The sequence below is a fragment of the Salvia hispanica genome, chromosome 5 (assembly GCF_023119035.1).
Source record: "Salvia hispanica cultivar TCC Black 2014 chromosome 5, UniMelb_Shisp_WGS_1.0, whole genome shotgun sequence".
Taxonomy (NCBI): domain Eukaryota; kingdom Viridiplantae; phylum Streptophyta; class Magnoliopsida; order Lamiales; family Lamiaceae; genus Salvia; species Salvia hispanica.
This window is the reverse complement of record NC_062969.1, coordinates 39,683,205-39,708,403: the sequence shown is the minus strand read 5'-3', so window position 1 is coordinate 39,708,403 and position 25,199 is coordinate 39,683,205. Positions and strand designations below refer to the sequence as shown.

At 36.9% G+C, this 25,199-nt stretch overlaps 3 protein-coding genes and 2 pseudogenes across 5 annotated transcripts; 4 read left to right on the top strand and 1 right to left on the bottom strand.

Annotated features, from left to right (window-relative positions):
• Positions 1–7,740: 7,740 nt before the first annotated feature.
• Positions 7,741–9,410, top strand: LOC125190048 (annotated as a pseudogene).
• A 195-nt stretch (positions 9,411–9,605) lies between these two features.
• LOC125188111 (F-box protein At5g49610-like) lies at positions 9,606–12,725 on the bottom strand. Of its 3 annotated transcripts, none has more exons than XM_048084855.1 (3): positions 12,589–12,725; positions 10,926–12,003; positions 9,606–9,820 (listed from the first exon to the last, which is right to left on the bottom strand). In XM_048084855.1, exons 2-3 carry the CDS (start codon positions 11,986–11,988, stop codon positions 9,816–9,818), a joined length of 1,068 nt encoding a protein of 355 aa, XP_047940812.1. In that variant the 5' UTR covers positions 11,989–12,003; positions 12,589–12,725; the 3' UTR covers positions 9,606–9,815. The 3 variants fall into 3 exon arrangements, 2 of the variants coding, with proteins under 2 accessions (XP_047940812.1, XP_047940811.1); XR_007170695.1 differs by lacking the exon at positions 9,606–9,820 and having other exon boundaries at positions 10,722–11,395; positions 11,506–12,003; XM_048084854.1 differs by lacking the exon at positions 9,606–9,820 and having other exon boundaries at positions 10,722–12,003.
• A 70-nt stretch (positions 12,726–12,795) lies between these two features.
• LOC125188113 (AP2-like ethylene-responsive transcription factor BBM2) lies at positions 12,796–17,121 on the top strand. Its single transcript, XM_048084856.1, has 8 exons — positions 12,796–12,937; positions 13,961–14,035; positions 14,259–14,433; positions 15,051–15,266; positions 15,532–15,638; positions 15,721–15,826; positions 15,933–16,109; positions 16,721–17,121. The coding sequence occupies exons 1-6, from the start codon at positions 12,796–12,798 to the stop codon at positions 15,774–15,776; spliced, it is 771 nt and encodes a 256-aa protein (XP_047940813.1). The 3' UTR covers positions 15,777–15,826; positions 15,933–16,109; positions 16,721–17,121.
• LOC125190046 lies at positions 16,299–19,309 on the top strand (annotated as a pseudogene).
• A 4,819-nt stretch (positions 19,310–24,128) lies between these two features.
• Positions 24,129–25,199, top strand: LOC125190045. Its single transcript, XM_048087245.1, has one exon. It carries the CDS (start codon positions 24,129–24,131, stop codon positions 25,197–25,199), a length of 1,071 nt encoding a protein of 356 aa, XP_047943202.1.

The following is a 25,199-nucleotide window of genomic DNA, read 5'->3' as shown; positions in this document are numbered from 1 at the left end:
CTAATTAAATCATGAGCCCACCTATGTTGCTCAATCAAATAATTGAGGTTAAGTAAGGGTCCGCTATTTTGTTTCCACGATGATAAATTTAATTCCCGGACTTTAGTATTAGCGCTCGAATAATTTATGGTACGAAATGATGAATAGACCTCGAGCCTATTTTAGTGCTTGAATAAAATATATATGAGGTAACGCTCTTTCGGTAACCGAATAATTGGTAGACCTCCACACCAAACTAAACCGCAAGATTTATTTAGTGCTCAAGGACTTTTTATGAATTAAGGAAAAGGAATAAAATGACCACGCACTTAGGATGCATCCATGTTTAAGCTTAATGGATATCTCAAAATCTAATTAAGTATTATTTTATTTCCTAAAGGGACGTCTTCACACGTCGTCTAAGGCCAAGTTAAAGAACCTACGGATTGAGATTTTTCTTTGAGGTGGGCATTTCTTTCAAAACGTGATTTCAGTATGAAAATGTGAATCTTTGCTCAAGTATGTTGTCATGCCATGTTTTGTTTTATGATTACCTATCTGCTTGGCTATGCCAATTTAAGTTAAATCGAATTCGGGTCCCAGTAGGGCCGCAAACCCTACTCGGACTAGTGTACACATAAGGGGACCGTGAGCTAACATAGGAGTTGGCCGGTCCAGTGACCGTCGTGGAATGTGGCCACATTCCCGGTTCACACAATGTTCAGATATGGTATATCTATGTTACGAGATTGCGCAATCAAAATCTTTATGAAAGAAAAAGTATTTAGTGACTCGGGCCTTTTTAACAAAAACCCCGCGATCACTCAGCTGTGGCTTGACAATTAAAAATAGAACTATTTTTGGCAATGTGCTCACTGAGTATATCAAATACTCAGCCCTGCATGTTATTTTCAAATGTGCAGGTTGAACGTGGACGAGAAGGCGAAGGTGTTGGGAACGATCCTTAAATAAGTAGATAGGTAGCCCAAGGTAGTATGTCTCCATACATACTACTTTGTCTTGGACTTTTCCGCTGCATTAGGATTTTGTACTAGGAACTTATGAACCTAGACCACACTCTGACTTATATATTGGCCTTGATTCACTTTCGCCTATGAGACTAATGTCCCATATTCAATTTATCAATCATGTTTATCCCATTTCATTATTTCTAAAGTGCTATTTAGTCATGTATAGATGCACTCACTACCACCAGTATGTGGTCGTGACATTTATTTTTTGTTTGATAATTATATTATTAGTTAATTTATTTATTGTCTTGCTTTTACTTTTTTTTTCTATCTATTACTCCACTTACATATTTCATCCTACCTACAATATAAAAATGATATTATATCCTATATTAACAATTTATATTCTTCAGAGTTTTCCAGGTAGTTTGTTCTCACAGAAAGCTTCTTGGCATCATTCACATGATCGAAAAGAAGAGCATCATTTACACAGTTGTCTTTAAGCCAGCAGTCTGTAGAAGAAAATTATGATTTATTCAATGAGTAGCATAATCTGCTGCTAGCCTGCTATGAAATTCTATTTCAGAATTTGTATATATATCACAACTGAATGATCTAATCATATTATATCCACTTACCCGTGTTGAGATTTATATATTGAGTAAATTGAAAAGAAAATTAAGTGTTTTGTGCCATCAATTGCATTAATTACTGATTGACTGATTTTTCAACTTTTCATTGATAAAATAAATTATACCATATGGAATGGAATATTTATTTAGCTTTATTGAAAGATGATTTGATTTGAGAGCAGGAACATTAATTAGTGAATGATGTTTTTGCAAAGTGTAATTACTTATCAATCCCCAAATGCATTAAATGCTGATTGACAAGTTTTTGGGAAAAAAAAAATATTATTTTAGTAAATGACACAAGTTAGTCACATTTTCTATTGTCAAAATTTCTATTCATAAATTCGGATATATTTATTTTAATATTCATAAATTTGGTTTTATTTAATGTTTATTAATTTGAATTTATAAGCATGTGTATTGAAAACTTACTTTGCATTTGCTGTTACTCATTAATAAATTTTATAGTCTCAAATTTAATATGTTTGCATGTATCGATCAATACAAATTTAGATTTTGCATGATGCATGCAATCATATCATATTTATTTTCCCAAAAGTTACTCAATGATGTGATTGCATTAGTAATTATGAATTTGTTGCATAAGTACTTCAGAATAAAATATATAGTTCTAAAATATTAGCATGCACTATATATCAATTTACCATAAATCATTCAGTACATGAAAATATAAGCATATACTCCCCGTTCTCAGAATAATATATGTGCTTTTTATTCTGAAATCCCAGAATGATGAATCAAGAGCTGATGTACTCTATACATCTATCTATATATACATATATAAAAGTCAAAGTTGTGATAATTTTTGTTTTCCTACTCAGTTTTAGGAATTTTTTTGAGTAAATTGTATAAATCTTTTAGCATGTATTATAGAAATTTAATTTAAGATGCATGACATGATAGGTTGTTATTGAACAATACACATACAAAATAAGAAGATGTGTTATTGATGTGATTAACAAGATGCTACTCCATAAACCAATAATCAATAAATAAATCAATAAATTAATATAACAAATGGCACAATCTCTTGATAAATACTTTTTTAAATTTCCATTTATCTTTTATTTATTATATTAAACAATAATAAAAATTATACCAAAATTCATAATTTTTCATCATCTATAAATAGAGACCGCATTTGCTATATTTTTTTTATTAAAAAAATACTCCTCTATTCTCCCCATATAATTCTTCTTCTTTGGTTGTAGTTTTATTTGTTGTTCACAATTAATATTACTAATTTTCATAGTATGTTTTGAGGACCAATAATGTATTTTCAATTTCGCATTTCAATTATTATGTTGTTTATTATTTATTTTATAATTTTTAGTTTATTATTTATGGTATTTTTTTATCAATTCAATGATAAATATTTCATGTAATAATATTATTATAAAAAAATAATAAAAATAAATATATAATGGTGTGGTTGAATAGGCACTAATAAATCATAAAAAAGGTATAGTTGAGTTGGATGAACATAAAGCATATCTTAAAATATTATAATCATTCTTTAGGATTCTCTTATACATATATGATGCAAAAAGTAAATTATCCATTATAAGAAATAAAAGCTTGATTGATTGAATGATTTACAATCAATCAAAGATAATAAAAAAGTCCAAAAGTTATATTAATTATATAGCTTCTTTAAGAAGTTTTGCACAAAACCTAAATAAAAGGCAAATGTATACATTGAGACAATCTTTATAGATTTTTTAACATGTGAGATAGAAATAAACCATTGGTTAATGACATAAAAAGGATTAAAACACATGGTTGAATACATTTTTGCATATTTTCAATTCTACATACTTCATATTAATGGTTTTAAGAAATATAAATGCAGTTAAAATACAATTGAAAAAAATCATACAATTCTTTTTTGCAAATTGGTGGAAAGTCTTTTTGATTTTCTCCCAAAACTTTCTCCGAAAATAACTGTTGCTTTATATGTTCATAAATTATAGATTATTAATTATAGATCACATATAGATATATTATAAATTATAGATTACAGATTAGCAAGAAACTTATAATGATCTTTTTAATTGTTTTTTCAAAATTGCATTTATATTTCTTAAACCATTAGTCAATAAAATTATTTTAAAGAAACTACATTTATATATAGCTCATAAAAAAATATGAATGATGATGATAAATGGATGTCAACCAATGGAGTACATAAAGCTGCAAATCAATTTATAGAGGATAAAAAAATATGAATTTTGGGCGGGATGTCCAAAATTAATGTGTTTCAAAGTAACATATTCCATTCGTCTTAAGATAAGCGAATCATATTCTCTTTTTGGGCGGGATGTCCCACTATAAATGAGTCATTTTCCTCTTTAGTAAATCTATCTCTTATTTTATTCTCCACCTACTTTATATGGAATTAAAAAACTTTTTTCAGTTAAAAATACTTATATATACATGGAACCGCACATCGCGCGGGTGGAAAACTAGTATTGATACTAATGGAGTTTACTGTTTGAATTTACGAACTTCAATTTTAACTCTTTATTTTTAAAATTTTCATTTCTTCAACTTCTTAGTTTTTACAACGTTATGTTGAACCTCAATAAAAAATATGTTCTTAACTCATCTATTAGTATTATAAATATAGACTGTAGTATTTAAAATTTCTTTCTTTTTTTATAAAGTGGAGTATTAGGTTTCTTAGTTCAATTTACTATAATATGCAACAAACTAAAATTCAATACCCTAAATTGAGTTTCCAGTTTTAATTTTTTAAAAATTTCGTAGTTCTAATTTGAATATGTTACCTTTCAAAAGATTAATTTCTATAAATTCTCAATTTTTGAAACATTACAGTCGAACATCGATAAAAAAAAAAAACCATATGTTCATAACTCATGTAAATAATATAGTGTTTTAAAGTTATATATAGTAAATATTTTAACTTTTTTCATAAAATATTAGAGTTCAAGCTCGATTCACGATATGATTTAACAAATTAGAATTTGAGATATGTTATTGTAATCCTAATTGAATATATAATATTATTTTAAATATTTTCATAAACTTTCATGTTTTATCTTTATTTTTTAAAATTTTAAATTCATTAAATTATTATTTTTTGGGACGCTATAGTTGAACCTTGATATAAAAAAAATCACATATTTTTAACTCTTTTATTTTATATTTGAAGCTACATATTTAATTTTAATACTTTAATTTTTAATTTTAATATTATTAAATTCTTATTTTTTAGAATTTTACAGGCAAATTCTATTAGAAAATAATTACATATTCCTAACTTGTCCACTTAATATTTTAAAAATTAATATTAAATATCTTTTTATTTAAATACCTTAGCTTAATTTACTCGACATTCCAAATTGCTAGTTTTCTTGTTAAACTCTTAACTTTTGGAATAGCTTTAATATTTTAAATTTATATATTTTCTATGTATCTGTTTGCTTCCTAACTCATTTTAGTTTAACATGAAAGAAATTAAAATTGAAAACAATTATGATTCAAAGATACCAACAATTCAGTTTACCATTTTGATTTAAGGAATTAACCAATACCGAGTTATTCCAATATCAAGCGTCTATTCAAGTTCTTAGAGTATGACCCGATTCGAAGAGATATTCTCGGACCACCTCCAACCATACACCAAATCCCATTTTTGGTGTAAAAATGTGCTCCAACCATACTCCATACTCATACCCATTTTTGGGTTTTTTAATCAAACAACACCAAATTTGAAGTGAACACCAAAATTGAGTATCTACTGCAAAAAAGTTTTAAATATTGCATAATAGTCCTTATTATTATTTTGATAGTTGAATCAGCCGGCGGCCAATTTGTATACTGTCAATTTGTGTACTAGTACAGTAGTACTTGATAATTGATTCAAACTATCAGCCACATAATTTAGACACAATTTGTTCATGGAATTTACATATATTTTTCTAATCAAAATAATTAAATAGAAATTAGCAAGCTGACTATATTATAATAAATTATGTTTTTTTACAAATAATAACTAAATAGGAATGAATATTGCAGAAAAAATCTTGTTATTATTTCAAGAGTATATGACTTGATATGACACAATAAGAAATAAAAGTGCTTATCTGGAACTTCAAAATACGCTAGTTGATCATTTGTGGGAACAATACACAAATTTCGAGTCTTGAATTTTAGCTATTTTTTATGTTTATCGTGATATGTTTTATGCAATTGCGATATATTTAAATGAGTTTCAATTTATATTTTGAATTTTATTATTGCAAGTTTAGTGTATTTAATTTTAAAAGTAGTGTAATTTTTTAATATAAAATATATTTAATACATAAATATATTAATAAAAAAAATAATTATTTAAGTTACATAAATTATTGATAAAATATTATGGGATTAATATGTAATTTAAGTAAATATGTAGGTATAATTGAAAAGGTATAAAAAGAATATAAATATGGAATATTCTTTTGGGTTTGAGTTTGGAGTAAATGATTGGAGTAAAACTACTTTTTGGTGTGACCCAAACTCAAAAATGAGTTTGAGTTTGGTGTAAATGGTTGGAGATGGCCTCAACGCAGAACCAATCCCATCGGTGGAGACGGCCTACGGCTGGTTGTAGAGAGAAGCAGCACGGCGGCGCATTATGTCGTCATCCCTCCAGCCGGCCGTAGGAGTCAACGGCGAAATCGCCGGTTTGTCATCTAGGGAAATCGGGTACGGTCCACCACGACTCTGCAGAAGAATAATACATGGGTAAAAAACAAGCTACCTAAAGGAGTTCGAACAGTGGGATGTAGATGGGTCTTCACCATCAAGAGGAGGCCTGATGGTTCCATAGATCGCTACAAAGCCCGGTTAGTAGCAAAAGGGTACACCCTGACCTACAGAGTTGATTATGCAGAGACCTTCTCACCAGTGGCGAAGATCAACACTATGAGAGTTCTATTTTCCATCGCTGCTAAAAAGGACTGGCCACTTCATCAGTTCGATGTTACAAATGCCTTCCTGCATGGAGAATTGCCAAAATTGGTGTACATGGAGCCACCACCAGGGTTCACCAAAGAGTTTCAAGGAAAGGTGTGTCAGTTGAAGCGAACCTTATATGAGTTGAAACAATCTCCGAGGACATAGTCTGGAAGATTTACAAATGTAATGAAGAAGTATGATTACCAACAGAGTAACTCTGATCACACTATGTTTCTGAAGAAAAAGGACGGAAAGATCACATATCTGATCATATATCCAAGTTTCTCAACTTCTCAATTTTGTCCTAAACTATGTAATAGTTGCATCAGCTCAATGATTTACTTCTAGTTTTATGTAAAAAACATTTTAAAAAGATATCTACTATGAGTACGTTTTATAACATGTCATGTCATGTCATGCCACGATTAATTTCAACTCCGTATAATAATAAAATAAATTAAAAAAGAAAATTTAGACACAGCTTAAATGCGTAGAATTTCCCTCATTTATAACGTTTGTGGAGGGAGTATTTGAAGCTCATAATTCAATTCCATGGCTGCCAATTTCTGGATTTCGTCTCACTAGTAAGTCTTCAAGCTGCTTTTCCGCTTTCTTTTTATTTCTGGTTTTTTAAAAGTACAATTAATTTGTCTGATTCCTCACCAATTATTTTCTGGATTTGATTGTGGAATAACAGCAAGCAGCTTCTCGACGCCGCAGAGGTGAATGTGGTGCATCAATTGGACAAGGAAAGGGAAATCACTGCTGAAGATTGCAAGCTCATCAAATTTCACCTCATTTGCTTAAATTGAGTTTGTGTTAATAGAAAAACAGAAGTGGCTTAAGTTTGAGTTTCGCGATTCTTGATAGTTAGATGTGTAGGGAAAATGTTTATGCTCTTAGCTGCAATTTTTGTGTGATATATATCATATTATCATAGCCATTGAGCGTTTACGTACATCACCTCTTTTGCTTTCTATGGACTATGTTAGTGGAAAAACTGAAATGGCTTATGTTTGACGTTCGCAGTTCTTGATTGTAAGGTTAAATAGTGTGTTTCTTCTCTCCGGAACTCGCATCCCTTTAGGACTAGCTTCTAAGTATATTCTTCCAATGGAAAGTAATGTTCTGTTTGTAACCGGGCTCTTTGTATTTTCCATTTTAGAACACCGATGCACCTGTGTTCCTCATAACCTTTCCGTTTAGATGCTTCTGCATGATTATATTGCTGCATTTTTTTCGCGCTTCCATCCCTTCGATAGATCCTTCATGTTAATTTAACTTCTCAGGGTCGCAGCTACGGCCATTACATACATGAGACGTCTCTATACCAGGTACAATGTCTCTATGTGGTGATAATTGATTTTCACTTGATATTCTCACTCTTATATGGTAAGTAGAACTTGAGCAAATTGGATACTTCTTTTGGTTTCAGGAAAAGTATGACAGAATATGACCTGTACCTGGTTGCTTCGACCTGCTTGTACTTAGCAGCTAAAGCCGAAGAAAGCACAGTGCATGCCAAACTTGTTGCTTTTCAAATCACGGAAGATCCAAGTAAACATATTCCGATGTAGATTTCCCACTAGGTGCAGTTATGTTCTTTATTTTGAGTGATAATGGGCTAGAGAAAGGTTTTGCAGGTGATGTGAAGTACTTTAAAGAGATACACAAGATGGAAATGGAAATCTTGGAAGCCCTCAACTATTATTTACTTGTATTCCATCCTTATTGATCAATGACTCAGTACGTTCATATTCTTGGGAACCAATTTTTACATGAGAACTACTAAATCATTTCTGAAACTTCTCATGTTCTGCATTCTAATAGACACCTTGCGATTTTCAGGTTTCTTCAGGATGCTGGCGTGAGTAATTTGACAGAACAAACTATGTAATCGTTACCTTCCCATTTAACTCGGCTTTCGATGGATTTTGTGTTAATGAAAAAACTGAAATGGCTTATGTTTGAGGTTTGCGGTTCTTGATTGTTAGATGTATAAGGCGAATGCTTATGCTCTTAGCTGCAATTTGTGTGTGATATATATCATATTATCATAGCCATTGAGTCTTTTGGTACGTCACGACTTTTGCTTTCTATGGACTGTGTTGACGGAAAAACTGAAATAGCTTATGTTTGAGGTTTGCGGTTTTTGATTGTTAGGTTAAAATGTTAAATGGTGTGTTTCTTCTCTCCGGGGCATTCAAGTTTGCAAACCTTAGCTCCAATTTGTGTCTGATATATCATATTATCGCAGGCATTGAGCCCTTTGGTACATCACTTATTTTGCTTTCTATGGACGAAGAAAATATTTATGTGTGTTAATGGAAAACTGAAATGGTATAGCATAACAAGTTTTTTATCCTTAGCTTTTACTCGCATCCCTTTAGGGCTAGCTTCTATACTGTTCCAATGGGAAGTAATGTTCTGTTTGTAGCCGGGGTTCTTTGTACTCTCCATTTTAGAACACTGATGCACCCTCATTAATTTTCCATTGAAGTGCTTCTGCATGATTACATTGCTGCATTTTTTTCGCACTTCCATCCATTTGATAGATCCTTTTTGTTAATTTAACTTCTCAGGGTCGTAGCTATGGCCATCACATTCATGAGGCGTCTCTATACCAGGTACGATGCCTCTATAAGGTGATAATTGATTTTTGCTTGATATTCTCACTTTTCTGTGATAGAACTTAAGCAAATTGGTTATTGTATCAGTTCATTTAGGAGAAGCGAACGAGAAGCTATTTTGGTTTCAGAAGTATGACGGAATATAATCTCCGCCTGGTTGCGGCGACCTGCTTATACTTGGCAGCTAAAGCCGAAGAAAGCAGTGTGCATTCCAGACTTCTTGCTATTCACATCACGAAAGATCTAACTAAACATATCCTGATGTAGATTTCCTGTTAGATTCAGTTATGTTCTTTGTTTGAGTGATAACTGGCAAGAGTAAGCTTTTGCAGAAGATGAGAAGTACTTTAAAGAGATACACAAGATGGAAATGACAATCTTAGAAGCTCTCAACTATTATTTACTTGTATTCCATCCTTATCGATCACTGACTAAGTAAGTTTATATTATTGGGAACCAATTTTTACATGAAAACTGCTAAATCATTTCCAAATCTTCTCATGCTCGGTATCCTAATAGTCACCTTGCGATTTTCAGGTTGCTTAAAGATGCTGGCGTGAGTGATTTGACAGAACAAGATGGATCTGATTCTTGTTCATCCTCCTCACTTGATCGCGTTAGCCTGCAAGCGTCATGATAAAGAAATCACGGCTTGGTTTGAAGAGCTTCATGTTGACATGAACGTGGTAGGCCATCCTATCCAAGCTACTTGCAAAATCAAAACCAACCAAATTTGTTCTTACAAATAGTTTTGATTTGTCTCACTGCCATGCTATATTTGGCAGGTGCAAAGCATTGCCATGGAGATTTTAGATTTCTATGACAGCTACGAAGTGATGTCAGAAGACCTCAGGATTAGTGCAGTTTTGAACAAGCTACAATGATCAACTATGTCTTCATAGTAAACAGCAGAAACACGATAGCAGATAGCAAAACGGCTTCCACAATAGCAAAATCAGAGCCTTAAAGCTGGCACAGTAATCTTGATGTAGTTGCAATATCGTAACATTTCATTTTTTTTTAAATCTAAATAGGCATCACTTTTACATGTTTGTATTCAAACAAAAGTTGAAAACTGGTATAGTAATCTTGTTGATGTAGCAAAATTAAGGAGGAATCTTGATTCTCAACTTTGTTACTATTCAAAATTGCACCGGGTTTTGCTGTTTCTAATTCGTCCCCTTCTTAGCTAGCTTAGTTAACCTCATATTTGAATTTAGGCTTAGTCTTGGCGTCAAGATGGTGTTTTGAAGTATCTTTTTTGAAGTACTATTACTTAGTTAACTAGTCTAACTAAGATGACAAAATACAAATTGCAGCAACTTAAAGTCGTTTTTGGTAATAAATTTCTAATATATAGATCAGCACAATTAATAATGGCCAAATGAAAACATTAAATTACAACCCCAATGAAAGGAAAGATTAGGAATATAGGCCATAGGGTAAACTAAAATGACAATGAAGAAAAATAAATATATAAACAAAACTACAACCCATATACTACAAACTAAATAAAGAGAAAATTTCTTTAACTAAACAATCCATTAATAATATAGTTAAATAAATAAAAAAGTCAGCATAAGTAAATTACAAGTCCGTGATGAGGATTAAAAAAAGGACTAACTAAAATGATATTACATTCTTCATACCATAGTGTCTTTTGAGTGAGAGGAAACTTGGAGTGAGAAGAATGGAATTAATACACAAAGAATCATCACCCATCTTACCAAACAAACCAATTTTTGTAAGGCTTTTCTTCTTTTTAGAGTAGTATAGAAAGTGCTTCTCATTCCATAACATCAACATGTCTCCATTCTCGTAAACATTGATAGGCTGAAGACGTTTGTGTAAACCATGACCATAATAAGGATGTTTGATGAGGACCTCTAAAAGAGGTGGTTGCCTGATGTTGACATGTACCTCGCACCAACATTTCTCGACTTCTTCATATTCCTTCAACAACCAGATAACATGATCATAGTCACAGTAATATTTTGGTTCGTCATCACAAAAACACAGACAATCCCCCAAAGTAAACAACATTCCCTTGTTAAAAATAGGTCTCTTGAGACATTCGAGTGGTGGAGAGAATGTGGTGAAACATTCTTTCTCAAGATCAAAGCAGCAAATATAAGGAATCTCCCTTCCATTTGAAACAAACCAGTGGAGATTGCCACTAGCAAATGCAGCAACAGAGCTGTAACAACAATTAAACGAGGGGATAACACCTTTAACGCGTCTCCACGAAGATCCCGATTCAAGAGTGTATACATGACATCCGTCATAGTTAGGGTTAAGATATACAACCTTATGTTGTCCGCTTATTCTGCTCACTCCAATTCCATAACAATCTTCTCGAGGGCGAGTAAGACGGCCCCGGAGCTCAACAAATTCACGGGTGATAGGATTACATACATAAAGATGATCACGAAAAGGATTTTTTAGAAGAAGCAAACCATTGGAAGAACCTTGTATTGTTGATGCTTGGGGGAAATCAAACTTCGTGATTAGATTCGGCTTGCGCTTGGGCTTCTCTTCCAATTTGAAAACATTGAACCAATTTGAATTTGTAGTCGGCATCGAGACCACAAGGGCGGGGACGGATTTAGAAAAATGGGACTTGAAAAAATAGTTACTCTCAATGAGATCGAGCCACGGTTTGCAAACGCATTTGCAAGTTGCAACGTTTTCAAGAGGGAGTCTCAACAAGATATCGGTGAGAATCTCTGATGGTAGGTATTTAAATAAATCTTTCTTCATTCTTTGATGGATTGAGTCTTTGGAGATCATATTCTAACTTTGAACCTAAAGAATAATAAGCATGCCAGAGATTACACACCAAAAAAAATGAAAGCCATGAATTATAGTTGTAACACTACACATATGAAATTGTTTCTTTCTGTATAAACTGCACACCACTTCTCTCCAGCAAATTCACACCACCTCTCTTTTTTACTATCTCTTTTGCAAATTTCGATTGTCTGTTTATTCTCTACACTATATTCACACCCCCTCGAATTCGGGCTCTCCTATGGAATTGGTGTTCTATTTATAAGATTTATGACTTGCCTTATACTCATCAAATAGGATTTGTGAATTGCCTTATATAAATAGGACTTATGATTTCACAAAGAGATTCCTAATCGCCCAATATAATTAAGTTAATTTTATCATAGAATTAATATTGCCCACAAAAAATTTAACATAAAAAACACAGAGAGATTGGGAGTGGGAGTGGGGCATCCATAATTCTGACTAAAAAACCTTATACCTACCTTAGTAGTAACAATTAAGCTCTTCTATAATTCAAAACCAGAAGTGATTGTCATAAAAAATTGGATCTTGGAATTAAGTGTACGGTAGATAAGGTAACAAACGAGAGGAGATTACCTTGGGCGAGCGGGCGGGCAAGAGAGAGAGCTTGAATCTGGTAGAGAGAGCTTGACTTTGGGAGAGAGGACTAAACTTGAATTTGGGAGAGAGAGAGCTTGAATTTGAAAGAGAGAGAGAGTACTAAACTTGAATTTGGGAGGGAGAGAGAGAGAGACAGAGAGCGGCGGCCAAAATAGTGAAACATTGATTTTATTAGTATTTCCTATGATTATAGCGTACCCTCCGACCCGGAACCGGTGCAGATCCGACCCGACATACATAAAACAACATTCAGAAAAACAAGTCATGGTTTTTCGATCAAAACTAGGTGAAAAAAATCCAATCTCTAAATGTGAGCTGAGAAGAAGTAACTTACGTCTGTCAAGTTTGTGTTTTTTTTCCAGACCTGTTTTGTTGTGGGTTTAGCTTCTCGATTTGTGGGTTGTGGGAGTTTAAAGATTGTATTTTTTTGGGTAATTATGTAGATTCAGTGAAATTCTTTTTCTGTTTAGGGTGATGGGTTGGTGGTATTGGGTGCTGGTCTATTGTTATGGAAAATTCAGTGTTATTCCTCACCACATTTTTAATCTTTTGGGCAGGGCTGGTTAGGGTCTTGATTTTTTCTTAAAGCTTTTAGCTTGTAGTTTTCTTAAAATCAGATGTTAATGGAGGATGTCTCTTTGTTCAGATAGATGTTCCAAATTTCTATGGGTGAGAGTTGAAGTGTTATGGCCAAAGTGTATCTGTTTGATAGTATTTAGTTTCTTGGATATATATATGCTCAAAGTAATGTGATGTCAAAATCTCAGGTGCAGAACTTAGGCATGCCCTGTATTGTTTGTGTATTTATGTTAATGACTTTTGGTTTCGGGTTGTGAGATTTGAGGTGCTATACATTATGTTGAGATATTTGCTGTGAAAATTCTTTATGCTGACATTTTGAGCTATTCACACGTTAGTTAACTATTATGTTCATTATGTTGAGATATCTGGTAATTCTGCATATTTGATTATGTTCGTGTGGTTCTCAATGCTCGTCTTTTACATTGTTACTTGATTGGCTTTACAAAATAATCATCATGTACAGATAGAGGGTTGTTCTAATCTTCGTATTATATCATCTACTCCACTAAATAATGTATCACATATAGATGATTGTTTTACTCATTTAACTCCATCAAATTTTCGCATCTCAACACTTTTGAATGTTTCTTGTAACTCTGCCCTTGTCGTGGGCATCGCTGTTAATATTGATTCATTCTTCTTTAAACATCTGAATAGAGTTGATGGATAAATGCTGGAATATAAATTCTCGATTATCTCATTGTTTTCGTCGTTGCAAATTCATTCTTATGTATATTTGTTGACATCGATTTCTATCATTGTCCAGGAACCAGCTTGGAAACCGGCCCTGGTTCGTCAAACATATCTGCTGCTTCGAGTGCATCACTTCAGCCTTTTCCTGGTCTGTTTTCATTCTTTGTGCCTCCATCTTAGGTCTGGTCGAGTACTCTTATCAGCTTTGGTTCAAGTAGAATTATCTCTATGTAAATTAAAGTATTGGTTTCATTTGTTCACCCAAATATGTTCTAGATTTTGCTTTTCTGATGAATTCACCCAAATATGTTCGAGGGATTTAGTAGGGAGTTTCTATGATTCATTCTTGCTTACTGGTTTCATTCTAGCAGAGGTTAAACGAAGAAAGAGACACAGAAGGATGCATGTCGAAAACCAAGAACCATGCATCATGAGAGGTGTTTATTTCAAGAATTTGAAATGGCAAGCTGCAATTAAAGCTGACAACAAACAGATCCATTTAGGAACTGTGGGCTCTCAAGAAGAGGCTGCTCGACTTTATGACAGGTATTGTAAACATCTCTCTTCCCTTAGTCGATGGATCAGAGATAAAGGGTTTAACTTCATGCTCGTTCTAGGCAGTCGCGCACTTTCTCAAGTTGAAAACCCTCTAAAACACATTCAGCTCGTGAGCATATAAACCATATTCGGGAACATTTGTGTGGCAAATATTGCTCGACGTTCATTCTACTCTAAAAAATGTGCTTAATTTCCTCTTATATTTTCCATCGGTCCGTTTATAGCCCATAGTGAATAGGAGTAGCTCCAGAAAAAGATGAAATTATCTCAAATTATGACCGAGCCACGCATTATAATGGCTATCACGTATATACACATCTAACCAAATGTAGCAGCAAAGCTCCTTGAACTTTGTTGATTTGAAGATCTATCTTAACATAAGTCCACTCAATTTGAACTTTGCTTTTGTGATGAATTCACCCAAATTTGTTCAACTGATTCAGTATTGAGTTGGTCTCGTCGTATATCCATGCCGTATCAAATGTAGCAGCAAAGCTCCTTGGACTTTGTTGCTTTAAAGATCAATAGTAATACATGTCTACTCAATCTGAACTTTGTATTTCTGATGAGTTCACCCAAATATGTTCAACTGATTCAGTATTCAGTTTCTTCGATTCTTTCTTGCTCAGTGGTTTCATTCTAGCTGAGGTGAAACGAAGAAAGAGACACAGAAGGAAGCATGTCGAAAACCAAGAACCATGCATCATGAGAGGCGTCTATTTCAAGAATTTGAAATGGCAAGCTACCATTAAAGTTGACAAGAAACAGATCCATTTAGGAACTGTAGGCTCCCAGGAAGAGGCCGCTCGACTTTATGACAGGTATCATAAACATCTATCTCCCCTCCGTCTCCATCATCCCAACAGCATCAGTCCTAATCTCTCCATTATTATTCTTGTATCAACTTGATTTCCCTTGGTCGTTAAACCTTAGAGAAACAGTCCAATCTCATGCTCGTTTTAGGTAGTCAGTGTACTTTCTCATGTTAGATTGATGAGCAAAGATGACACATGTGTATATATACCATATTTGGTTTACGGAGTGGCAATATTGCTCTACATTTCATTCGACTCTAAAAATGTGCAGGGCCACATTCATGTGCGGAAGAGATCCCAACTTTGAACTGTCTGAGGAAGAAAAGCAGGAGCTGAGGAAATTCAACTGGGATGAATTCTTAGCCATCACCAACAAGAGTAAGTTTTTCCCGAATTCTTTGAGACCTCACGCCACTCACTACATGACACACGCCTCTGATTCAAACCCATGAATTGCCAGAAAACCAGAGACATGGCGGGACTGGGCCGCGGAGGATGCTTCTAGACAACGACTAGGAGGGCGAGGAGCACAGACGCAGTGGTACATCGGCTTCTGAAGATGATATGTTAGCTCCTATCTAACCCCCCATTGATAGAGTTCATAGTATGTTGTTCTGACTGATTCAGCAGTGAGTTTCTTTGATTCTTTGTTGCTTACTGGTTTCATTCTAGCTGAGGTTAAACGAAGAAAGAGACACAGAAGGAAGCACGTCGAAAACCAAGAACCATGCATCATGAGAGGTGTCTATTTCAAGAATTTGAAATGGCAAGCTGCCATTAAAGTTGACAAGAACAGATCCATTTAGGAACTGTAGGCTCCCAGGAAGAGGCTGCTCGACTTTATGACAGGTATCGTAAACATCTCTCTTCCCTTAGTCGATGGATCACAGATAAAGGGTTTAACTCCACCCTCAACACAAACCACACCATCCTACTAGATGATTGAACTTTTAAGTTGGAGAGATATAATTGAGCATAAACTAAAAAAAATCGTACTACTAGAGTTAATTTTGCAAATTAATTGTTGCTTATAAGATCATGAAGTAATAAGATGGAGTTGGGGAACTTATTTTTTGAGGAGCTTATAAGCTATTGAAGACTATGAAACTTAAGTTGGGAACATTTTTAGTTGGACATATCTTTTGGAAAACGCTGAAACTTGGAGACACAAGCAAACTATGATCAACCCTTTTGTTTACTTTAAAAATGCCATTAGCAATTCGCATTTGGGTCCTACTTAATTTTCTAATTATTTTTTTGCTTCTTTCAGCTTCATGCTGAAAACATATAACGTAAGGATTATTTTTACTGTCACACCTCTCTTGCATTGTTCAGACACACACACGTATATGTATAATGTATGGTGTTTATATCTAATGTTTATGCATGTTACATGTGTTCAATTTTGTCAACATTATCATATTGTATCGAATCTTAGCTGTTTTTTGCTGCTCTAGCAGTAAAATTGAAGCTGCATACCTGTAGGCTGTTTCTCTGAAGATGCAAGAAGAGCTCATACGGGAAGAGGAGGCGGATTGGCTTGCTGAGATTGAGCACAGAGCAAAGCGTGCAGCAGTGGATAAGGAAAAGAAGTCTAAAAAGAAACAGGTTTTATTTCAATTATCTTTCTTACCTTGCAGTCTTTAGTAGTTCCTGTCATTGGGTGATACAGTTTTAGACTTCTATGGTTAAAGTAATTCGACTTACAGCTAAGAAGTTAGTCATGGTAATCTATTATTCGCAAATATGATTCCCTGGTGGCACCGTGTAAATTCATTTTGTTCTGTCTGTGATAAGTGTTTACTTTGTTCGAAAAGCTACCATCATCACACTCCTCGCCTGTTTGCTTGGTGTGAGTTCATGTTGCATGTGTATCTCTTTTTTGCACTTAATTTACATCTTTCAAGAACATACGCTTCCTAAAATTCAAAAAGAAGCTTCATTGATTTTGAAACCTGCATGTAAGAGTGATAACTTGTTGATACTGCCATTAAAGAGTGTAAGATTTTTGGTATACATTAAGTAGATAAGAGCAATCTTCTCAACAAAGTTTTTGCATCACTTCCCTTGATACCTGCTTCTCTAGATTTCACGGAAGATGTTGTTATTACTATGTCTGCCCTCTAAATTCTTATACTCCCTGCCCCTCTCGCTTTATGTCCCTTTTCTATTTTGCAATATCTCTTTCGTTTCAGAAAGCCTGGAATTATGAGAAAGTTTAATAATGCCGTCCACAACTAAAATTTCAGGCCAAGCAGAAACGAAATAATCGCAAAAGTAAAGACAAGGGAAAGGACGACAAATCTCTCAATATTATACAAGACAAAATTGAGCAAGATATTCACATTGTCATTTGTCAAGAGAAAACACTCTTTACCTGCCGACTCCCAGTCGTTACTTGAAAAATCTGATGCTGTGGAAGATGTTTTGGATATTTCTGATTCTGAGGAATGTATTCCTGAAATATTACCACCAGATTTAGAAGACAGAGATGTGAGTCCTGTCAATTGGGACACCAATACTTCTGAAATGCATCCTCCAACAGAAGCCAGTAACAGTGGGATTAGTGGACTTTCAAGTGTGCAAAATGGAACAGAAGGAAGAAGTTCATCTGCCGTGGATGATAGCTCGTCCACTTGTTCATCTGACTCAGTTCTGTTGTCATAAGTATCCCACAGAGGAAATTCTCATAACCTGAAAAATATAAAATCTCCTAGCAGTTAATCAATAACCTTACACGTACTCTGATTTACTCCTATTTTATGGAAAATGTGACAACTTCTTGCTTCAACGTTATAGGGGGAGGAACCACCAAAGCAAATTAAAGTCTAACCAAGCTGGTTCGGTTAAAGAAGAAGTGTCTCATCCATCTAAAGTTGTGCTAGATGCAGTGATTAAAGTTAATCGATCTCAAAGTTCCAAGGCTGTTAAATCTCTTTCTTAGGTGGTTCATCATTCTGATAGGGGGGCAATTGGGGCTGAGCATCAAATGGCCAAGGTGGTATTTCTTTTCATTTCGATTTTTTGATATATTGATGGAAATGTGTGAAGCTGATAGTTATATACGAGCAGATCTTGTTGCTAGTGGTTATGGTTATGTCAATCCCATGGCTATAATGCATTTTTCTTGATTGCACCAGTTGTGCATCCTTTTGACTGTCTTTCTTTAACTTCTAATAAGCCTCAATTGTCTAGGGATCACTCTGTCACTTTCACCCTACTTGTAACAAACTAATTTTCTGCATTTTTGTCGTAGGACGAAGAATCTGACTCCTCTAGGAAGTTTGTCACCAGAAGTGTGGATGTCGATGCATCTGAGGATAAGGAAGCTTCTCTGTGCAGGAGCCCTTCGAAAAGCATACCATTTGTTGCTCCTACAAAAATGGACTCGAAGGTTAATGTGGCAGGCAAGAAATCTTCTTCTAACAGGCTGAACCAAGCGGACAGATCAGTCATATTGGTTTCAGATACGCAGAAGATTGCAACACCGAAGCTCACTGAAAGTCTAACCAGTCATCAAGTGCGTGGGAGTGAAAAACCTCTAATACAGCCCATGATGATTAAAGCTGATAAGACCTCACTGACATTGATGCCGGTTATTCAAGACCCTTGAGTGCCCCTCTAACTCCTGGTTCTATCGCTGCTGTTTCTGTGGTCCCGACAGCACCTGTATTGGCTCGTTCGTTCAGTAAGTGCTGCTGGTCGCCCGGGGCTTGAACCTGCTGCTCCTTCAACTCAAAACCATTTTCCATAGTCATATCGGAATGCAATTGTGGGCTGCGGAGGAAGCTTCTAGACAAACGAAGAAAGGGAGGGCGAGGAGCAAGGACGAAGTGGTCCATCGGCTTCTGAAGATGATATGTTATCACCATAACATAACCCCACAATGATCACCTTCATTGCCACTTTTTTTGTTTTTTGGTCTCTCATATATATACATATATTTTGGCTTAAGGTTAAAGAGTTTATTCGGTTCTTGGTATATATATAATCGCCCCTATTAGGGAAGATTCTTACAATTTGCTGTAACATCATCATTGTTAGTTTCATTGCAAAATTTAAGGTAGCATGAACATGCAGTACAATATATGTTCATGATCTTGATTACTACATACAATCTGAGTTGCTAATGGGAAGTAGTTATTTCATACCAATACATTAAATATCTCACCAACCACATATGCAAACCCCTTAAGATAGAAGAAGATTTAGTGACACACCTAAACTAAGAAACAGAGGAGGATAATAAGATTTGGTGACACACCTAAACTAAGAAACAGAGGAGGATAATAAGATTTAGTGACACCTAAACTAAGAAACAGAGGAGGATAATTAAGAGGAGTGTAAGAACTACACAATGCTCTGACTACCTGATCTCTTAAGGCCTTGCAGCCACCAAGAGGTAATACATCCAAATGGCCTGACTATCAGCATAAGCCCAAAAATCATCTGTGTGAGAGAGCCTCGATCATTACTATCACTGACTTGAGGTCAGCCACATAAGGCAAAATAAGCATCAACACAACCACACCACCCTCCCCAAGTAAACAAAAGGTGAGAGTAAAACACCAACAAGAAACAGAAGGTGAGAGTAAAACACCAACAAGAAACAGACAGATTGTAAAGTGTACAAAAATCTTTCTTTATTCACATTTTACAGTCTAATCAAAGAATATCTAAACATATGAATTTGTATCTAAACATATGAATTTGTATCTAAACATATGAATGTCATCCAAACAGATTTTGGAGACTCCCAGCTAAGTATATCTAAATCTGAAGACCCCCAACTTGAGGTGGGAACCTACTCTGCCACCATAGATGTCAAGATACATCCTTTCCTCTGCATTGTTGACAAACATCAGGTCAGTCCATCCTTCACCTCCAAAGACAAGAAACTGATCTCTTATGGAAATCGTGACATGGTAGACCTTCCTCTTCCGGCAACCATAGGCCTCTACAACCAATCCCTTGGTGGCAGCCTCAACTTCTTCTTCTTCACTGAGCAGATTCATGAGCTGAGTTACATATCTTTTCTCAACTCTAAGAACTTTGCCAAACTGACACACTCCTTCATGGATTAATGCCATTCCTTTGCCTCTGAATAAGACCTTAAGATCATTCATCCTTTTCATCTCCTCCTCATCACTGAGCAGGTGGAGAGATGCAGACGGCGGCGCACGGCGAGAGGAGGGGGCACGGCTGCGGGATCTTGGAGGTGAGGAGGAGGGCGCTGTGAGCCTTGCGAGTGCAGAGGAGGGAGCGTGAGGGCGGCTGCTTGAGGCGCCGGCTGATGCAGACGGCGGAATGGGGAGGCGGCGGCGCTGCAACGGTGGAGGCGGACTCTCACCCTGCTTCCCTTTCCCCTTCCCCTCTTTCTGCATCATCAAGAAATCCCTATCCCTTGTTGATGAAAATGTCTGCCGGCGAAGGGCTCTTGGAGGTGGGGAGGAGGGCGCGATTGTGAGCCGGCCGGCGACTCCAGGCAGTGCAGAAGAGGAGGAGGGAGCGTGAAGGCGGCTGCTTGAGGCGCCGGCTGATGCAGGCGGCGGAAATGAGCGGCGGCGCAGCAGAGGAGAAGTGCCCCTGGCAGCCTGCAACGGTGGAGAGGGGGGTGGAGAGGGTGATGGAGATGGCGAGGGGGATGGGATGGCGGTGGTGGTGGCGGTGGCTGTCGGCGAGCCGGCGGCGCTTCTCTCGCCGACTCGTCGAAGAAGATGGAAGCGGCGCGGTTCTTGAATCTCATATCTGTCTAACGGCTCGATTTTCAAAAATTTTACTGTGCAGTCAAAGTGAGTGACAGCTGTCTTTATTTAAATAAACGGCTAATCCACACAACGGCTATAATTTAAGTAAATGAAGCCCATAGCTAAAAAGGTTTCTATGAGGCCCATAGCTATAGCTCATAACATAGTGATCAAATTGAAGATAATAATATTCAGGAATTAGAATATTAAGTTTTGTGGGTCATACTTACTAATTGGAAATATGCTAAGATACTGTAATAGATAATTTTAAATTGATTAATTTGATCTAATTTGTTGTGGGTACTGGCGTATGAATAAAGATTTGGTTTTTATTAAGTTTACTATGGTTTATGGATCTAATGTTGAGACTTTAGATTATAATTAATTGAATTATGTGGGTGGGTAAATAATAACTCCCACCATCCCCGATTAAGAGTCACACTTTGACCGGGCACGAGTTTTAAGAAAGGTAAAGAAAAGTTAGTTGAAAAAGTTAAATTAACGCCAACCGGCGATCCATCGCCGAAACATCGCCGCCCACTGTGGGCGCGATTCGGCGATGTTCGGCGATAATTTTTTTTTTTAAACGGCTATATCTATAATTCCACCACTATAAATACTTCCTCTTCCTCCTCCATTCATCACACACAATTCTCTCAATTTTTCAATCTCTTATCTCAATCTTCAATCTTCAATCTTCAAAATTATGAGCTCTAGTAGGAAAAATTCTCGAAAAAGTAAGGGTAAGGGCAAAGAGTCGAGTTCGCAAATTCCCAACACTGATGAAGCAAATGAGCAGTGGATGAGCTCGTTGTTGTCGATGGGTTCTCCTCCCGGCCAATATCCATGTGCGGGTCCGTCCCCATTGCAGACTCCTACGCCACGCAGACTTTCTCCGTACTTCCAGTCTGCCATCAGCATGCCCTCTCTCCCAGCCGACGATGTGTATCGCAACTACCGGACTGAGATCATGTTCTGGGCGCAGGTTACGGAGAAGTACACGACCAAGAAGACTGCCTCGATGAAGAACCATGGCAGTGAGGCGATCCGCCGGCATTGGGAGCGCCTCATGAGGGACTGCGCCCATTTCAACGGTATATATTCTAACTTGATGAGGAACATGACGAGTGGCCAGAACGAGCACATGGTCCGAGATGAGGCCATCCGGATGTATAGTGGCCAGTTCTTGTCGAAGGGCTTCAAGTATTGGAGATCTATGATAGGCTGAAGGATCTCCCCAATTCCGGACGGAGATGCACAGCGCGCTGCACGGGAAATCGGTGCGCACGCGACTTAGCGGTGGGGAGAGTGAGGGAAGCGCGACCCCCATCGACTTGTCTAAGGATGGTCCGCACGAGCGCCCTGTGGGAGCGAAGAAGGCGAAGGGGAGGCGGAAGGGGAAGGGCACATCGTCAGATGTCCAGTCGGAATCCCCGTTCTTACAACAAGCCACGTTCTCTTCCAATGCCGCCACTCTGGCGCAGTTGTACACGCTGTACTTCACCGGCGGCGGAACCCCAGAAGAGAAGCAGTCCCTCTGGTCGACCATCCAAAATATGAAGATCATGATGGGGCTCCCGCCGGACGCTCCTCCCTCTTAGTTTTTTAAATCCTTGTTTTTTATGGTTTTTTATTTGTAGTTTTTTTTTTCTCGTTGTATTATATTTTCCAATGATTAATACAACGATGAATTGTTCATTATAAATCTATTTATTAAACACATTTGTAGGAAAAATTAAATAATATTAAAAATGATGATGTAAAAATGAAATGTTGAGTTAGGGAGAAATAAGGGAGAAACCATTGGAGCAGTTGGCTAAAAGTTGGCTAAAAACTGGGGATAAATTTTGGTGCTGATGTGGCGCTGATGGGCAGGAGTTAGGGAGAAATAAGGAGACCATTGGAGCAGTTGGCTAAAAGTTGGCTAAAAACTGGGGATAAATTTTGGTGCTGATGTGGCGCTGATGTGGCAGGAGTTAGGGAGAAATAAGGGAGACCATTGGAAGTGCTCTAATAAAGGTGGTTGGAAAATAATATTACTGTCGTTACTATGCAAATTTGAAAATTATTGAAAAAATATTTCTTGTCTAGTCGCTATAATTACCTCGTAGCATCTACAGTGCTATGTTTTCTTAGCATTGTTTGCGTATTAAACATTAGCAGTAAATAACTAAATAAACATAATTTAGTTTGTTCTGTTAAAAATACTTTTCCTTTAATATAATTAAAAATATCATTTTTTTCAGAAATGTGCATAGGCCTAGTAATAGGAAGATCAGTGAGTCGGCGCCCCTCATCATGTAAATCCATTTCAACACTCAATGGAACAATAGTGTTGTCTCTAATCACATTAATGATAGTACTAACTAGTACTCTGTCATACTTTTATTTTTAAATTTGTTCCATTAAAAATTTTATAGGACTCTGCATTTTCTTACAAAAAAAATTTCTCTTATATTATTATCATATAAAAATATATTTATCTTTTTATTTAATATATAAAAATAATATCTTACAAAATCTTATGTCATCACTTAAAATATAACATCTATTTTAGAATGTATAGAATAAAATCACTTTTGATTATTTATGCTTTCTTTTGTCAGAAGAAAATTAAACGCTTTAAGAAACCAATTTTAATTTAAAAAAAAAAAAAAAACAAGCAGTCCGAATACAAAAATGTAAAAACACGCTTCTTTCTCATACTAAAAAAAATCGAGAAAATGAACTCCAAAATTTTAGTACAATCTAGCACAAAATCAACCTTTTACACAAATCCAAAGCTCAATCAATCGATCGAGTCCTAAGAGCATCCATAGTGGGAGGGTCGTGGCCCTTGGCCCGGGCTTGGGCAGGGCGCGGCCCCCTACTACTGAGCCGAGTGGTGGACGCGGCTCGGGGTGTGGACGAGTGATGGCCGAGCTCTCGGCCAGGCCGAGGTTCCTGGGCACGCGGCTCGGCCCGCCACTGCAAGGGCCGAGAGCCGCGGCCCTTGGGCAAATTTTTTTTTTTTTAATTCGAAAATTATATTTATAAATACTATATTCATCCCATTTTTTTTTTATCATTTTCAATTCTAATCCCTAAAGTTTCAATCTCTATCATTTTCAAAGTCTACAAAATGCAAGGTGGAGATGATTCTCCCGGCTATGGAGAATCGGGATTTGGCGCATTTTCGTCTTCCCAACCGTGGAGATCGAGTCCGACCCCCCCTCCAACCCACCTGTGGAGTCCACAATCAGGCGGCGGAGGCGGAGGCGGACGCGGCGGCTGTGGCGGCGGCGATGGCGATGGTGATGGCGATGGCGGTGGAGGCCGGCAGTCGACCTACTATAGCAATGAAGAATTCATTGTTGTAGCCAGAGCCTGGTATGCGGTCACGACCGATTCTATAATCGGTACGGATCAGACCGACGTTTGCTTTTGGAATCGCATTCTCGATGTGTACAACGAATTCAAACTAGATGGGAGCGTCGAGCGTACAACTAGCCAGATCCGGAAGAAGTTCGGAAGGATTACTAAAGCGTTGAAGAGGTTCAGTGACATATACGAGACCCAACTCCGCCTTGCTGAGAGCGGCCGCACCGAAGCCGACGTACGAGCGTTGTCGTATCAGTTGTACAATACTGAATCGTGGCCGAAGTTTACCTACTGGGATGAATACCTTGTTCTGCGTGACTGCCCGAAATTCAGGACCCTCATCGACAAAGATCCTGTCTCTGGGCCGAAGCGGACTAGACTGGGCGTCGCCGGCAACTACAGCAGTAGTAGTGACTCACGCGCCTTCAACCTGAACGATGATGCTTCGGAGGAGGAGCCCCCCTCCAGACTCTCTCGGCGCCCACGTCCGCAGGGCCAGCGTGCCGCTATCCGGGAATCTAGAACCGGCTCTCAGTTCTCCGCTGCGACCTCTACAGCAGTGCCCTCAACACTGCGGGCGGCGTTGGCTCATACCCTAGAGGTGCAGATGATGAAGCAACTTCAGGAGAATTTGGCCTTGTACGAGAAGTCAACTGATCCGGAGACCAAGAGATTCTACTACGACCTCATTATTCGACTGAGGTCGAAGTTGGGATGGGCCGAAGGGTCGCAGACGGGCGGTGCTAGCGGCAGTGGGGTCGGTGCAAGTGGCAGTGGCGGCGGTGGAGGCGGTGACGATGGTGTGATGGATGACGATGACGACACCGAGTAG

Coding starts and splice junctions, on each gene's coding strand:
- LOC125190045 (XM_048087245.1), top strand. CDS start 24,129: ATGCAAGGTGGAGATGATTCTCCCGGCTATGGAGAATCGGGATTTGGC.
- LOC125188111 (XM_048084854.1), bottom strand. CDS start 11,988: ATGATCTCCAAAGACTCAATCCATCAAAGAATGAAGAAAGATTTATTT.
- LOC125188113 (XM_048084856.1), top strand. CDS start 12,796: ATGATTATAGCGTACCCTCCGACCCGGAACCGGTGCAGATCCGACCCG. Junction 12,938..13,960: donor TAAATGTGAGCTGAGAAGAA/GTAACTTACGTC, acceptor ATCATTGTCCAG/GAACCAGCTTGGAAACCGGC. Junction 15,639..15,720: donor CTTAGCCATCACCAACAAGA/GTAAGTTTTTCC, acceptor ATGAATTGCCAG/AAAACCAGAGACATGGCGGG.